We start from the raw sequence: 15162 nt of genomic DNA, 5'->3' as shown, positions 1-15162 counted from the left end.
GATGGGAAACAAACAGATGAGAAAAAAACTGATGAGAAACAAATTGATGAGAAACAAATTGATGGGAAACAAATTGATGGGAAACAAACTGATGAGAAACAAATTGATGGGAAACAAATTGATGGGAAACAAATTGATGGGAAACAAATTGATAGGAAACAAATTGATGGGAAACAAATTCATGGGAAACAAACTGATAGGAAACAAATTGATAGGAAATAAACTGATAGGAAACAAACTGATAGGAAACAAATTGATGGGAAACAAACTGATAGGAAACAAATTGATAGGAAACAAATTGATAGGAAACAAATTGATGGGAAACAAACTGATAGGAAACAAATTGATAGGAAACAAACTGATAGGAAACAAACTGATAGGAAAAAAATTGATGGGAAACAAACTGATAGGAAACAAACTGATAGGAAACAAATTGAAAGGAAACAAATTGATAGGAAACAAATTGATGGGAAACAAACTGATAGGAAACAAATTGATGGGAAACAAACTGATAGGAAACAAACTGATACGAAACAAACTGATAGGAAACAAATTGATAGGAAAGAAATTGATGGGAAACAAACTGATACGAAACAAATTTATAGGAAACAAATTGATGGGAAACAAACTGATAGGAAACAAACTGATAGGAAACAAATTGATAGGAAATAAACTGATAGGAAACAAACTGATAGGAAACAAATTGATGGGAAACAAACTGATAGGAAACAAATTGATAGGAAACAAATTGATAGGAAACAAATTGATGGGAAACAAACTGATAGGAAACAAACTGTTAGGAAACAAATTGATAGGAAACAAATTGATAGGAAACAAATTGATGGGAAACAAACTGATACGAAACAAATTGATAGGAAACAAATTGATGGGAAACAAACTGATAGGAAACAAATTGATGGGAAACAAACTGATAGGAAACAAACTGATACGAAACAAACTGATAGGAAACAAACTGATAGGAAACAAATTGATAGGAAACAAATTGATAGGAAACAAATTGATAGGAAAGAAATTGATGGGAAACAAACTGATATGAAACAAATTGATAGGAAACAAATTGATGGGAAACAAACTGATAGGAAACAAACTGTTAGGAAACAAATTGATAGGAAACAAATTGATAGGAAACAAATTGATGGGAAACAAACTGATACGAAACAAATTGATAGGAAACAAATTGATGGGAAACAAACTGATAGGAAACAAATTGATGGGAAACAAACTGATAGGAAACAAACTGATACGAAACAAACTGATAGGAAACAAACTGATAGGAAACAAATTGATAGGAAACAAATTGATAGGAAACAAATTGATAGGAAAGAAATTGATGGGAAACAAACTGATATGAAACAAATTGATGGGAAACAAATTGATGGGAAACAAACTGATAGGAAACAAATTGGTAGGAAACAAACTGATAGGAAACAAACTGATAGGAAACAAATTGATGGGAAACAAACTGATAGGAAACAAACTGATAGGAAACAAATTGAAAGGAAACAAATTGATAGGAAACAAATTGATGGGAAACAACTGATAGGAAACAAATTGATGGGAAACAAACTGATAGGAAACAAACTGATAGGAAACAAATTGATCGGAAAGAAATTGATGGCAAACAAACTTATACGAAACAAATTTATAGGAAACAAATTGATGGGAAACAAACTGATAGGAAACAAACTGTTAGGAAACAAATTGATAGGAAACAAATTGATAGGAAACAAATTGATGGGAAACAAACTGATACGAAACAAATTGATAGGAAACAAATTGATGGGAAACAAACTGATAGGAAACAAATTGATGGGAAACAAACTGATAGGAAACAAACTGATACGAAACAAACTGATAGGAAACAAACTGATAGGAAACAAATTGATAGGAAACAAATTGATGGGAAACAAACTGATAGGAAACAAATTGATGGGAAACAAACTGATAGGAAACAAACTGATACGAAACAAACTGATAGGAAACAAACTGATAGGAAACAAATTGATAGGAAACAAAATGATAGGAAACAAATTGATAGGAAAGAAATTGATGGGAAACAAACTGATAGGAAACAAATTGGTAGGAAACAAATTGATAGGAAACAAACTGATAGGAAACAAATTGATGGGAAACAAACTGATAGGAAACAAATTGATAGGAAACAAACTGATAGGAAACAAACTGATAGGAAACAAATTGATGGGAAACAAACTGATAGAAAACAAATTGATAGGAAACAAATTGATAGGAAACAAATTGATGGGAAACAAACTGATAGGAAACAAATTGATAGGAAACAAACTGATAGGAAACAAATTGATAGGAAACAAATTGATGGGAAACAAACTGATAGGAAACTAACTGATAGGAAACAAACTGATAGGAAACAAACTAATAGGAAACAAATTGATGGGAAACAAACTGATAGGAAACAAACTGATAGGAAACAAATTGATGGGAAACAAACTGATAGGAAACAAATTGATGGGAAACAAATTGATGGGAAACAAACTGATGGGAAACAAACTGATGGGAAACAAACTGATAGGAAACAAACTGATAGGAAACAAACTGATAGGAAAAAAATTGATAGGAAACAAACTGATGGGAAACAAACTGATAGGAAACAAACTAATAGGAAACAAATTGATGGGAAACAAACTGATAGGAAACAAACTGATAGGAAACAAATTGATGGGAAACAAACTGATAGGAATCAAATTGATGGGAAACAAATTGATGGGAAACAAACTGATGGGAAACAAACTGATGGGAAACAAACTGATGGGAAACAAATTGATAGGAAACAAACTGATGGGAAACAAATTGATGAGAAACAAACTGATGGGAACCAAAACTAATGAGAAACAAATTGATGGGGATGAATGTATGAAAAAAACACATTCCAAATTGTTAATAGCTGTGAAGGAAGTTAAATAACGTCACTTATCGCTCACAAAAGAAATGAAGAAAGTCATGATTATGATGTTTAGGTTTCCTATAATTTTATTTTTAACACAGCATCGACTACACCAGGGATGGGCAACCTTTTTGTATCGAGGGAATGGCGGGCCGCATATATATATCTTAGAAATGTACGCTAGATAACTGTGTGAAATGTCTTTTAATTCATATTTACATTGTATTATATTCACGTATCTTTTTTGTCACACTCCACGCGTTAAAAAATTACAATAGTTAGCAATCATTGAAACCAATTGTAGTATTTTTTTACAATTGCTGTTGTCATTTTATATCACAATTTCCTTACAAATTTACAGTTGTACTTAATGTGTAGTATTTTACTTTTTACACTCGTGCAAAATGTTCCGGAACTGTGAAACTCTTACTAGTTGTTACCCTTGTGACTGCTGTCAAATTACAGTCAGTCAACATTGACCAGTGATAATAATTGTTTTGTTTCCACAAAACAATTCTTGCTCACTGAATGAAACAATAAAATATGTTCCGGAAGTTAAATGTCGGGACAAGCGACGCCTGCCCTTGTGGAGCATCACAAGAGAATGCTGACCATGTCTTTCAGTGGTGCATACTAAATCAAGAGACCCGTACAAGACTCTCCAAAGACTATTTGGAGAACTGCCTGATCTGGAAACCACATTGCGGTTCATCTCAGATATAGGATTACTGATCTTAACCCTCCAACATGTAAAATGAGAGCGAAGAAGAAGAACAGATGTATGTGTACCCAAATAGTGTAAACAGAAGCACAGTTGTTGTTTTTAAGTGTCGAAATAAAGCTTCTGGCACCCATAAGACTCCCGCGGAGTTACTGACTGGAACTTCTTTACTTGGAGTCATGTCCTTTGGAGCTGAATCAGCTTCTGCGCTAAATGGCAAGCTGATGGTATTGAAAACTGGTTCTTAACATCGTAAAATTTGCTTTTATAAATTGCAAACTTAAGGACTCTTAATAATTAGTGTTGTACTGTTAATCATTTCAGTAAAGATAGTTTCACCTTTCAGCACAGGAAAATGACAAAAACTTTTCTTTTACTTGCCTGTAGAAATAGGAAAGCCTTGTTTGAAAAGATTTAACATGCATATACATTTCATGTCAACAAACAAGTGCAACTTTTGTTATAGTAATTATGAAATCTGTCTTCCACTCTTTATTAGAAATATTTGTAACAAAGTCACAGTCAATGTCCTTCAAGTAACATAGCTATTTCTTCCTTTATTTTTAGCGGCCCCCGAAAGGGGAAAAGACGCTATTAGTTTTGTGCGAAAATGTCTGTCCGTCTGTCCGTCTGTCCGTCTGACCGTCTGTCCGTCTGTCCGTCCGTCCCGTTTAGATCTCGTAAACTAGAAAAGATATTGAAAATCCGACATCACAATATTTTAGACCATTCAATTTTCCGATGCAACGGCTACTTATTTTTTTCTGAAAGCGAAAAATCTAATTTTTAAAATCAGTTATGCAAGCAGTTTTTTAAAGAGAAAAAGCTAATTAGTATGCATTATAAGTAAAACCTAATTTAAAAAGAATAGTAATCTTGTAAATTTCATTTTCGTGAACTTTTTCTTTATTGCGTGATTTTTTTTTATTTTTTTTTGAGCATTCGAATAAGAGATTGGGCCTTTTCAAAACAATTACATCAATTATAAGACTTCAGTTAGGCCAGGAGAGGCGCGGTAGCTGAGCGCTAAAGCGCTTTTCTTCTGAACCGGGGGTCCCGGGTTCGAATCCTGGTGAAGACTGGGATTTTCAACTTCGGAATCCTTAGGCGCCTCTGAGTCCACCCAGCTCCAATGGGTACCTGATATTAGTTGGGGAAAAGTAAAGGCGGTTGGTCGTTGTGCTGGCTACATGACACCCTCGTTAACCGTAGGCCACAAAAACATGAACTTTACATCATCTGCCCTATAGACCACAAGGTCTATAGTGGGCTTGTTTCACTCAGTGGGCTTGTTTCACTGAGTGGGCTTGTTTCGCTCAGTGGGCTTGTTTCGCTCAGTGGGCTTGTTTCACTCAGTGGGCTTGTTTCACTCAGTGGGCTTGTTTCACTCAGTGGGCTTGTTTCACTCAGTGGGCTTGTTTCACTCAGTGGGCTTGTTTTGCTCAGTGGGCTTGTTTCTCTCAGTGGGCTTGTTTTGCTCAGTGGGCTTGTTTCACTGAGTGGGCTTGTTTCACTCAGTGGGCTTGTTTCACTCAGTGGGCTTGTTTCACTCAGTGGGCTTGTTTCACCCAGTGGGCTTGTTTCACTCAGTGGGCTTGTTTCACTCAGTGGGCTTGTTTCACTCAGTGGGCTTGTTTCGCTCAGTGGGCTTGTTTCACTCAGTGGGCTTGTTTCGCTCAGTGGGCTTGTTTCACTCAGTGGGCTTGTTTCGCTCAGCGGGATTGTTTCACTCAGTGGGCTTGTTTCACTCAGTGGGCTTGTTTCACTGAGTGGGCTTGTTTCACTCAGTGGGCTTGTTTCACTGAGTGGGCTTGTTTCACTCAGTGGGCTTGTTTCACTGAGTGGGCTTGTTTCACTCAGTGGGCTTGTTTCGCTCAGTGGGCTTGTTTCACTCAGTGGGCTTGTTTCACTCAGTGGGCTTGTTTCACTGAGTGGGCTTGTTTCACTCAGTGGGCTTGTTTCACTGAGTGGGCTTGTTTCACTCAGTGGGCTTGTTTCACTCAGTGGGCTTGTTTCACTCAGTGGGCTTGTTTCGCTCAGTGGGCTTGTTTCACTCAGTGGGCTTGTTTCGCTCAGTGGGCTTGTTTCACTCAGTGGGCTTGTTTCACTCAGTGGGATTGTTTCACTCAGTGGGCTTGTTTCACTCAGTGGGCTTGTTTCACTGAGTGGGCTTGTTTCACTGAGTGGGCTTGTTTCACTGAGTGGGCTTGTTTCACTGAGTGGGCTTGTTTCACTCAGTGGGCTTGTTTCGCTCAGTGGGCTTGTTTCACTCAGTGGGCTTGTTTCGCTCAGTGGGCTTGTTTCGCTCAGTGGGCTTGTTTCACTCAGTGGGCTTGTTTCACTCAGTGGGCTTGTTTCACTCAGTGGGCTTGTTTCGCTCAGTGGGCTTGTTTCGCTCAGTGGGCTTGTTTCGCTCAGTGGGCTTGTTTCACTCAGTGGGCTTGTTTCGCTCAGTGGGCTTGTTTCACCCAGTGGGCTTGTTTCACCCAGTGGGCTTGTTTCGCTCAGTGGGCTTGTTTCGCTCAGTGGGCTTGTTTCGCTCAGTGGGCTTGTTTCGCTCAGTGGGCTTGTTTCACCCAGTGGGCTTGTTTCACCCAGTGGGCTTGTTTCACTCAGTGGGCTTGTTTCACTCAGTGGGCTTGTTTCACTCAGTGGGCTTGTTTCGCTCAGTGGGCTTGTTTCGCTCAGTGGGTTTGTTTCGCTCAGTGGGCTTGTTTCACTCAGTGGGCTTGTTTCACTCAGTGGGCTTGTTTCGCTCAGTGGGCTTGTTTCACCCAGTGGGCTTGTTTCACCCAGTGGGCTTGTTTCACTCAGTGGGCTTGTTTCACTCAGTGGGCTTGTTTTGCTCAATGTTAGTGGTCCTAGTCCAAAACTTTATTCATTAAAACTACTAGGGTGTCTTGTAAGAGATGTGGCTATGTTTTGCTTTGATAGTGTCGCTTGTATATGTGTATTCCTGAGTGTGTACGACAGCATACGTTACAAATTTACGCTAACTAATAAATAAGTAGGGGGGCGCGGTGGTCGCGGTGGTCGAGTGCTGAAGCGCTTGGCTTCCGAACCTGAGGTCCTGGGTTCGAATCCCGGTTGTGACTGGGATTTTTTTAATTTCGAGATTTTTAGGGCGCCCCTGAGTCCACCCAACTCTAATGGGTACCTGACTTTAGTTGGGGAAAGTAAAGGCGGTTGGTCGTTGTGCTGGCCACATGACACCCTGCTCGTTAACCTTTGGCCAAAGAAACAGGAGGCCTCAACATCATCTGCACCCTAGGTTGCATAGTCTGAAAGGGGAAACTTTACTTTTAATATATTAGTCTAGAAGGCATTCAATATTACATAAATAGCAAGCAAATAAGAGAGAACAATAAAATATTTTAAATAATAAAATATAATAAATAAGAGCTAATGTCTGCACCTGATAACTACTACAAAAGCTAAGTCCCTTTTTTTTAATTGTTTAGAAAACGCAACAATCAATTTCTAGCATTTCCAACATCCAATACAGAGACGGATTTACAAAAGTACAGACTTTGCATTCGCCCAGGGCCTCATTCTTAAGAGGGGCCTCTGCATGCTGAAGAAACAATCACGGTCACAGTAATATGCTCAGTGTGTTGCTGTGTTAGCTGAATTTACGAAAAAACATTATTCCTTTTTTTTTAAAAGCTTGATCAAAATGTGTAAAATTATGATTTAAAAATATGGAATGTACTTTTTTCTATCAATCATGGAGAAATAAAAAATATATCAATTGAGACCAATCTTCACACAAGGCCTGAACACCGAATTGCAACGTCACAACCTAAGGGGAGTGGAGAACAATCACTAGTTGCCAAGTCACAGGTCCTTGTGACGTGGCGATGAATAACTGGGCTGAACACCCACAAGCTTAGACGTCGTAGTGTTGAGGCCTTTTATAACGCTTGGTCTGGTGTCGGTCTCGTAGATCTATTTGGTAATATCATTGTGTGTATTTGTATAATGTTATTAGTCCTGAAATGATGGACCTAACATTGATGTTCAAAACAAACAAATAATGGTAAACAAGTAATGGTAAACAAGTAATGGTAAACAAGTAATGGTAAACAAGTAATGGTAAACAAGTAATGGTAAACAAGTGATGGTAAACAAGTAATGGTAAACAAATAATGGTAAACAAGTAATGGTAAACAAATAATGGTAAACAAGTGATGGTAAACAAGTAATGGTAAACAAATAATGGTAAACAAGTAATGGTAAACAAGTAATGGTAAACAAGTAATGGTAAACAAGTAATGGTAAACAAGTAATGGTAAACAAGTAATGGTAAACAAGTGATGGTAAACAAGTGATGGTAAACAGGAGACTAATGGTAAGCTACATTATAAACTTCGTCTTTACCAATACTACAAGTAATTCTATGGCATGATGACTATTAGACATGCACCTATACATCAATCTAACAACAACAAAAAATTATTTCAATAAAAAATAAAAAAATTAGATAATTATAACAATAAATACTTTCCATACATCACACCAGACATATTTTTACCTCAACCAGGAGCGTCAAGGAGTAAGGAGAAACAAAATAAAGGAGGGCAATTTTTTTCCTCCCTTCGATTTTACATAGTTTTCTGCTCGCTAGTATGTAATAGCGTCTCACCATTGGAAATACACTGGCTGGAAAGACTTCAGTGGTGAGTGTCAGGCAGGCAGCACAACATTGTATTATCACATCATTGCGTTTAGGAAAGACTGATGTTTTAAAGTTGCATAAGTCTTACAGTAATAACAAAATAACAATAGACATATATTCCTTTCAGTCAGACCTCACTGTACATAAAAATCAAAGTGTCATCATTTATTTAGTAAACAAACGGTCACTTTCAATTTGGAAAATAAATATTTACTAATCAAAGTCTGCGTACAAAATAAGCAATAATATTCCACGCCGCCTTAAAAAGAGTCACGTGACACAATTACTGTTTTTATTACAAGTGTATATTTCTTGTATGTGTCGCACTATTACTCATTTTATCGTCTTCAAATTTTGCATACAGGTTCATGCTTGATTACAACACAAGAATCAATCAAAATATCAACCAATTTAGTTAATCAATTAGTCCTAATTATACTTTTTACAAAGAAAATGTACTTAGGTAAGGGGAGATAAGCCTTGTGTAGAGACTTAGACCATTGAAATTGAAATATAGCTAGAGAAAAAAAAAATAATTAAATGATAATGTAAATATCATATTTACGTATGGTATCCGTGGATTTCACAAAAACTGTATTTTGCTAAATCAATTATAAAGGAAACTTTGTAATGGGATTCGTAATTAGCATATTAACCATTATTTTCACAAAATTGTTTCGTTAACATAAGCTTTTATTTTTCCTCTGAGCAAACTGTACTGAGCATAGGGGTGGTCTGGGTATCAAAACCGGCCCATAAATTGTATATTAAATGATGGTCATCCAGTTCTGGGTCTACATGTCCTCAAAATCATTATGTTAAATTTGATAATGTATTGATAGATGTACACATGCTTACAGTGAACACTATGTCCTTATAAGGAATAAAGACTTTATGTTTCTTTTTAATCGTAAAGTGTATAGGCCCTGAAAGGATGAAGCTCTACATAAGTAGGCTATTACATTATTTCGGAAAATATGTTAGATTAAATTAGTAGAGTCTTAGTAGAGTCTGTAAAAGATTTTTAAGAAAATTCTTCGCTCAGAGGCCCCTTCCCCTGAAAAAGGAATACTATGAAAAATTTAACAATTTAATAGTGGCATCCATGCGGCCCTTATCTTACAAAATACAGGCGTGATTTCAAAAAAGAAGATACTTACTGTGGTCCTACCGGCCCATTTGGATACCGGCCCACCGGGCATTTGCCCGAATGCCCATATAGCCAGTCCGCCCCTGGCTAGGGAATATCTAATGAAGAGTTATAGTGATCCCAGAGAATGTAGCTTGGTGGTATAATAATCACTGAATCAACATTTCCAAAAAAAAAAAATAAATATATAAGTTAAGGGGTACACCATTTTCTTGAAAAGAAAAAAATGTATATAGATCATAATTGTCGTGCATTTGCTATTTCAGTTGATCTCAAACCCTCCACTTCAGTGTCTTCATTCATCGGTAGGAAAAGATGGATAGATGGAAGAAAAAAGCCAGGTGGGTGGGCGTTTGGAAAGTCTCGCGCTAATAACGGGAAAATTCGTGGGTTCGATACCCTCACTGGCCTATTTTTTTGTCAGTGACTATCCGATCTGATCCGAACCATATCCGATCCAAGCCAATTAGATCCGAGCCAATCCGAATAGATCCGATCCTATCAGATTCAGATCCGATCCAATCGGATGAGATCTGATCCGATTCGATCCGAGACAATCCCATTAGATCCGAGACAATCTGATTAGATCCAAGACAATCCGATTAGATCCGAGACAATCTGATTTTCTTATAACATCATAAATAATGAATAGATTTGTTTATATGTATGCTGCTTGTATTTGAATTAGTTTAGTGAAATTTCCGTTTTGAAGTCTGATTCACAACAACCTGAATCGGAACTAAAAGTACTAACAGTCATAATACCGGTATTTGTATTCCGTATACAACTGTCAGATATTGTTAACTCCTTTACAAGTTCTGTTTCCTTATCTTTGACACCAAACTCTACGTCAGTAGCTTTAATGCCGCAGTCAGCAACCACCGAATCATTGTCAGCTACACTGGATAAATTTTCACATATTTCTTTAGGTTGTGTGTGTTCAACTGAATTAACTGTCGTGGAAGGGTCGTCTTTTGGTACAGGCACTGGAAGGTCATCAATAACCTCACATATTTCTTTAGGTTGTGTGTGTTCAACTGAATTAACTGTCGTGGAATGATCTTCTTTTGGTACAGGCACTGGAAGGTCATCAATAACCTCACTTATTTCTTTAGGTTGTGTGTGCTCATCTGAAGTAACTGTCGTGGAAGGGTTGTCTTTTGGTACAGGCACTGGAAGGTCATCAATAACCTCACATAGTTCTTTAGGTTGTGTGTGCTCATCTGAAGTAACTGTCGTGGAAGGGTCCTCTTTTGGTACAGGCACTGGAATGTCATCAATAAGCTTGAGTTCAGTAAGGTCACTTGTCATGCAGCATGTTTCTTCGTCGTCTACAGCATGACCTGATGCTCTGTCCTGACCTTCTGCAGGACCCGTACCCCTCAGTGTCTTATCTTCTTTCACCGGAGCGCTCGGGGATAGAGACTTAGGCATTTCAAGAGTCTGCAAGGCGTTGTCTACTTCCACATCAGGTCCAGTCTCTGTGCCACTGGAAGAGCCTGAAGGCTTATCGAGGGAAATTTGGCCTAATTTTGTATTGTTATCAATTCTGTTTACCTCTATAGCAGATGACTCTTCTGTTATAGCAACTGTTTTAGCACAACGCGTTTGATTTGAATCGGCGCGTTGCTTAGGATCATTAGGTGTCTGTGGGTTGGCTACTAAATCTGTTTGGCCCAGAATTCTGGGGTCGTTGTTTAACTTATAATGCTTGAGAATATGAGGATATTTTGTCTGAAAGAATCCGAGTCTCTTATTATAAAGTTCAACGTCCTTTTTATATTGTACGCAATTAGATTTATTCAAGATATTTGCTACATTCTTGTAAAATTGCTCATTATTATCATCTTCAGAAAAGCAAAGATCTGTGGGGCCTGTCAGAGTCGATGGCAAGGAATAATCTCGTTTATCTTTCGGCTTTGTATGTACCACGTATAACGAATGAGAGCCCATTTTGACGACATTGCCCAGCGACACCCGACCTTCAAACACAGTCCACTGACACATGCTGAAGGAGTGGGTGGCGTACAGAAAAACAACAGTGGCTTTTCTCAAAGAGAAATCCAGCTCTGGAGTCGGGGAATCGTCTTCGTAAATAAGATCTCGATGCAGTTCCACTTTGGGATTCACCAGTACATTGTATTTGGAATACTTGACTTTTTCCATTAATGACTGTTGGAACTTTCGCACTTGTTTGTCGTCATCCTCGTGGCTTATTATAAGTATTTCAAAGTTATCTTTCCTTAGCTCGGAGCCCATTAGATATTTGTGTTTTTCAAAAGAGCATAGATCTAGTTCGTTTGGAGAGTCTAAAAGACAAAGAAAAAAAATGTATAACGATTATGTAAATTAAAGTTACATATTGTGATGTAAGATTGTAAAGCTGCTATCAACAGTACTTTACAAGAGAAACATTAGAAATACATTAAAAGTCAAAATCTTCTTTATTCGGCTTAAAATTGAATAGAAAATATTGATATAAAATATTTAGTTTGAACCGGGCTCTGAAACTGTGATTCTGACACAGTCAGATGCGTAAAATTATGTATTGGACAAATCAGCTAGCGGAATTGATATCTCGTAATTATTTATTGATATTATCATTATATGACATGTATATTTAATATTAGACCTAGACTTGTGAGTCAGGCCTAAGATCTAGTCTTGATCTCCCTCTATATTCTAGATCTACAATCTTGAAGGTGCTCGAGAGGCTAAGTACGCTTCAACTAGTCTTGGCTACCTATGAAGGGGGGTCGAACAGGAAAGTAGCGCTACATAAAAGCCATACTATTCAATATTTAGATTTACATTAAAAATATTAATAAGGAAGGCTTAGATATTATTTTAATAAAATCAAAGTAGCTTACAATTTACTATGTTATCGTATAATTTCGGAGCACTTTGGCTGACAACACAACGAAAATCGTTAGAGTCGGTTGTGGTTTTTTTTTAGATCAGATGAGAGCTAAGGCGCTTGGCTGCCGAACCGGGGCTCCCAGGTTCTAATCCTGCTGGAGACTGGGATTTTAATTTTCGGATCTTTGGTGCATCTGGTCTAATGGGTATCTGACTTTAGTTAAGGAAGAGTAAAGAGGTCGTTGTGCTGGCCACATGACACCCTCGTTAAACCGTGATCCCACAGAAGCAGATGACTTTTACATTACTGCCTTATGGACCGCAATTAGTTTTCTTACTTACTTATCTAACTTCAAAATTCCTATAAAAAAATAGAATGCTATTTAATGCAATGATGTTAAAGTCAAAAAGTTTTTGGAGGGCGGATGGGAGGTGTATATTTTTTCATTTGTATCAAACAGCAGCTAGGGTGGGGGAAAGGGGGGAGTCCAAATTTGAAAATCTCCCCGGGCTTGTACTTGAGTGTCCCCAATGAGTGTCCGAATTTTTTTTAAAACATTAAATAGTATGTCATTATCCCATGTCATGATGTCGCATGTCCAAATGCAGGGGCCCCTGGTCCCCCAAATCACTAGCTACGACACTGTTGAACAGTAAAAAAAAAACAATTAGCAGTATGTAATAAATGCTCATTAAATTTTTCATTTCTTACTGGATCTATAGATTTACACTCTCTACATTGGAAAATGTTGTCTGGGTGGGTAGAAGTCTGGAAATTCCCGAAAAGGTTTTATTCAAATAATGCATGTATTTAAAATTATGAATGGAAGGGCCTATCATTAATAGAAATTCTAATCAAAGCAAAACATAGAGAGGAATGGAGAAAGGCGGTCGATAGATCATTTGTGGTGCCCCAACGGTTCAACAGACTAAGGGGTAGATTAAGATGACGGGTCAAGGATTCATAGTTATAGCAATTAATGTTCTAGATAGTATGCCTATATGTAATTAACGCAAATGCTGCATGTTTGATCCCCATAATAGTAATTAATTATTTTCCTTTATTTTTAAATGACTTTTATAAATATGAATGATTATTTTACAATTGAGTTTGTACATAAAGTAGGAAATGATTTTATATATAGATCTATATCGTGCTTTTTTTGTGTGACGGTACGCACCGGTACGGCGTACCGGGACCTTTTTGAATGTGGGGAAAATTTTACAATACTTGTATTTAAACGTTTTTTTATTAATTTATTAAGTAGTTAAAAGTTAGGCAATCTATGACTTTACCGGTATGTACGTCTGTCATATATATACATGTATGCCAGTACATGACTATAGATATATATATATATATATAATATATATATATATATATATATATTCATGTTTTATATTTGGTTAAGCACCATAACGATAAAGACGTAGCAATAATTACAGTTCTTAAAATATATTGTCGCTTAAAAATTGAATGTGAATACCTTCTAGATCAGGTGCTGCATCTGTCTCTACTCCGTTGCTCGCGGCCATGTTAGTTCGCTTATCACAGAACCACAGGTACAGTTATCACATTAGCAAGTAGAAGTCTGTTTTGCTACGCACTGTTCATTTACAAGATGTTCCAAGGAAAACGAAAATCAGGAGGATAAGATAATAACGTCAGTGCTGAAATAATGAAACGTCTGTCAACAAATTCCTTTGGACGTCTTAGATGGACTAAAAACTTTTTTGTACAGTGAGATTTTATGTCTACATTTTGATATTAATCACTTTGGGAATTCCCCATATCATCTCATAGTCTCTCTCTCTCTCTCGGACTTAGATAATTGTTTGTTGTTGTTTTTTTTTCGGTCATTATAGAGTACCTCTTAATTTTAATTTTATTTATATCGTATACGGAAACAAAATTAAAATAAATACTTCCAGTCAAATTACGTAAAGTTGACACATAACCAACTTGGAAGATTTTTATTTTGATAGAAAACTAGTACAGGAACATATAATCAAGAAAAGAGTATCCAATTCTCAGGATTCCTTTGGTGCAATTTCCCGATGAAAGAAGCAAAAAATCCCTTTAAAAAAAAAAGATTTATGTATATTCTGCAACCATCTATTGTACTAAATGGCCCGGTTTCAGTGAAGGCCATGAGCAGGAGGCAGGGTTTTTGTTGAGGTCCCTACCGACAATAAGCTTACATTTAAATTACACTCATTAATGTTATAAATATGAAAACATCTAAAGAAAAGAAAAAATAATAATAATATGTTCCCTTTTTTCCTAAAATTCAATATTCATATTTTGTTACACAATGGGATTTTTTTTTTTTTAGTATGGAAGCTCCTTATAATGATAAGGCCCAGAGCGACTGCATAGTCTTACACAATTGTGAATCCGGCACTGGTGCAAGAAAAAGATATTATTTTTATTAATTGATGATAAACTAAGCTCCATTGGAGACCATTGAGCAGTTATGAACACTATTACATTATCGGTATAAACGTTAGCGTTACTGTTACAAAGCCAATACAATAACTCACTCCGTCCGTCTGTCTGGGGAAGGATTCTTTTACACTTTTTTTTATCCTAATTCCCATTCTCGAGTCAAAATCAAATTTGCCCCAATTATTCATTGCCAATGAAAAGGAATGAATCAATAAAAAAAAATTAATCAATTAGTTAATTTATTTAATCTTACAGTATTGAGAGAAATGGCTGTAATTTAGCGGTTCTTTCGTTTTGTTTTGTGGGTTCCTTCAGAAACGGAAATACAAAAATATCTTGATGAAAGCAAGAGTCCCAGACAACG

General features: G+C 36.8%; 3 protein-coding genes across 3 annotated transcripts; 1 reads left to right on the top strand and 2 right to left on the bottom strand.

Annotated features, from left to right (window-relative positions):
* The first annotated feature begins 1053 nt into the window (after positions 1 to 1053).
* LOC129925757 (ribosome-binding protein 1-like) lies at positions 1054 to 2882 on the top strand. Its single transcript, XM_056026212.1, has 2 exons — positions 1054 to 1709; positions 1820 to 2882. Exons 1-2 carry the CDS (start codon positions 1054 to 1056, stop codon positions 2880 to 2882), a joined length of 1719 nt encoding a protein of 572 aa, XP_055882187.1.
* A 2040-nt stretch (positions 2883 to 4922) lies between these two features.
* On the bottom strand, positions 4923 to 6940 carry LOC106064616 (histone-lysine N-methyltransferase 2D-like). The gene is made up of 2 exons (XM_056026201.1): positions 6889 to 6940; positions 4923 to 6523 (listed from the first exon to the last, which is right to left on the bottom strand). Exons 1-2 carry the CDS (start codon positions 6938 to 6940, stop codon positions 4923 to 4925), a joined length of 1653 nt encoding a protein of 550 aa, XP_055882176.1.
* Positions 6941 to 7034: 94 nt separating this feature from the next.
* On the bottom strand, positions 7035 to 14115 carry LOC129926045 (uncharacterized). The gene is made up of 2 exons (XM_056027907.1): positions 13837 to 14115; positions 7035 to 11799 (listed from the first exon to the last, which is right to left on the bottom strand). The coding sequence occupies exons 1-2, from the start codon at positions 13883 to 13885 to the stop codon at positions 10175 to 10177; spliced, it is 1674 nt and encodes a 557-aa protein (XP_055883882.1). The 5' UTR covers positions 13886 to 14115; the 3' UTR covers positions 7035 to 10174.
* Positions 14116 to 15162: the final 1047 nt, after the last annotated feature.

The sequence above is a fragment of the Biomphalaria glabrata genome, chromosome 4 (genome assembly GCF_947242115.1).
Source record: "Biomphalaria glabrata chromosome 4, xgBioGlab47.1, whole genome shotgun sequence".
NCBI classification, from domain to species: Eukaryota; Metazoa; Mollusca; class Gastropoda; family Planorbidae; genus Biomphalaria; species Biomphalaria glabrata.
This window is presented reverse-complemented; position numbering and strand designations above follow the sequence as displayed.

What these genes read in the sequence shown, in the direction of transcription:
- LOC129925757 (XM_056026212.1), top strand. Translation starts at nt 1,054, where the DNA reads ATGAAACAAATTGATAGGAAACAAATTGATGGGAAACAAACTGATAGG. An exon ending in AAACTGATAGGAAACAAACT is followed by an intron (nt 1,710 to 1,819) that starts GTTAGGAAACAA and finishes ACAAACTGATAG; the next exon opens with GAAACAAATTGATGGGAAAC.
- LOC106064616 (XM_056026201.1), bottom strand. Translation starts at nt 6,940, where the DNA reads ATGCAACCTAGGGTGCAGATGATGTTGAGGCCTCCTGTTTCTTTGGCC. An exon ending in TCCTGTTTCTTTGGCCAAAG is followed by an intron (nt 6,524 to 6,888) that starts GTTAACGAGCAG and finishes GTTTTGGACTAG; the next exon opens with GACCACTAACATTGAGCAAA.
- LOC129926045 (XM_056027907.1), bottom strand. Translation starts at nt 13,885, where the DNA reads ATGGCCGCGAGCAACGGAGTAGAGACAGATGCAGCACCTGATCTAGAA. An exon ending in TGCAGCACCTGATCTAGAAG is followed by an intron (nt 11,800 to 13,836) that starts GTATTCACATTC and finishes TTTGTCTTTTAG; the next exon opens with ACTCTCCAAACGAACTAGAT.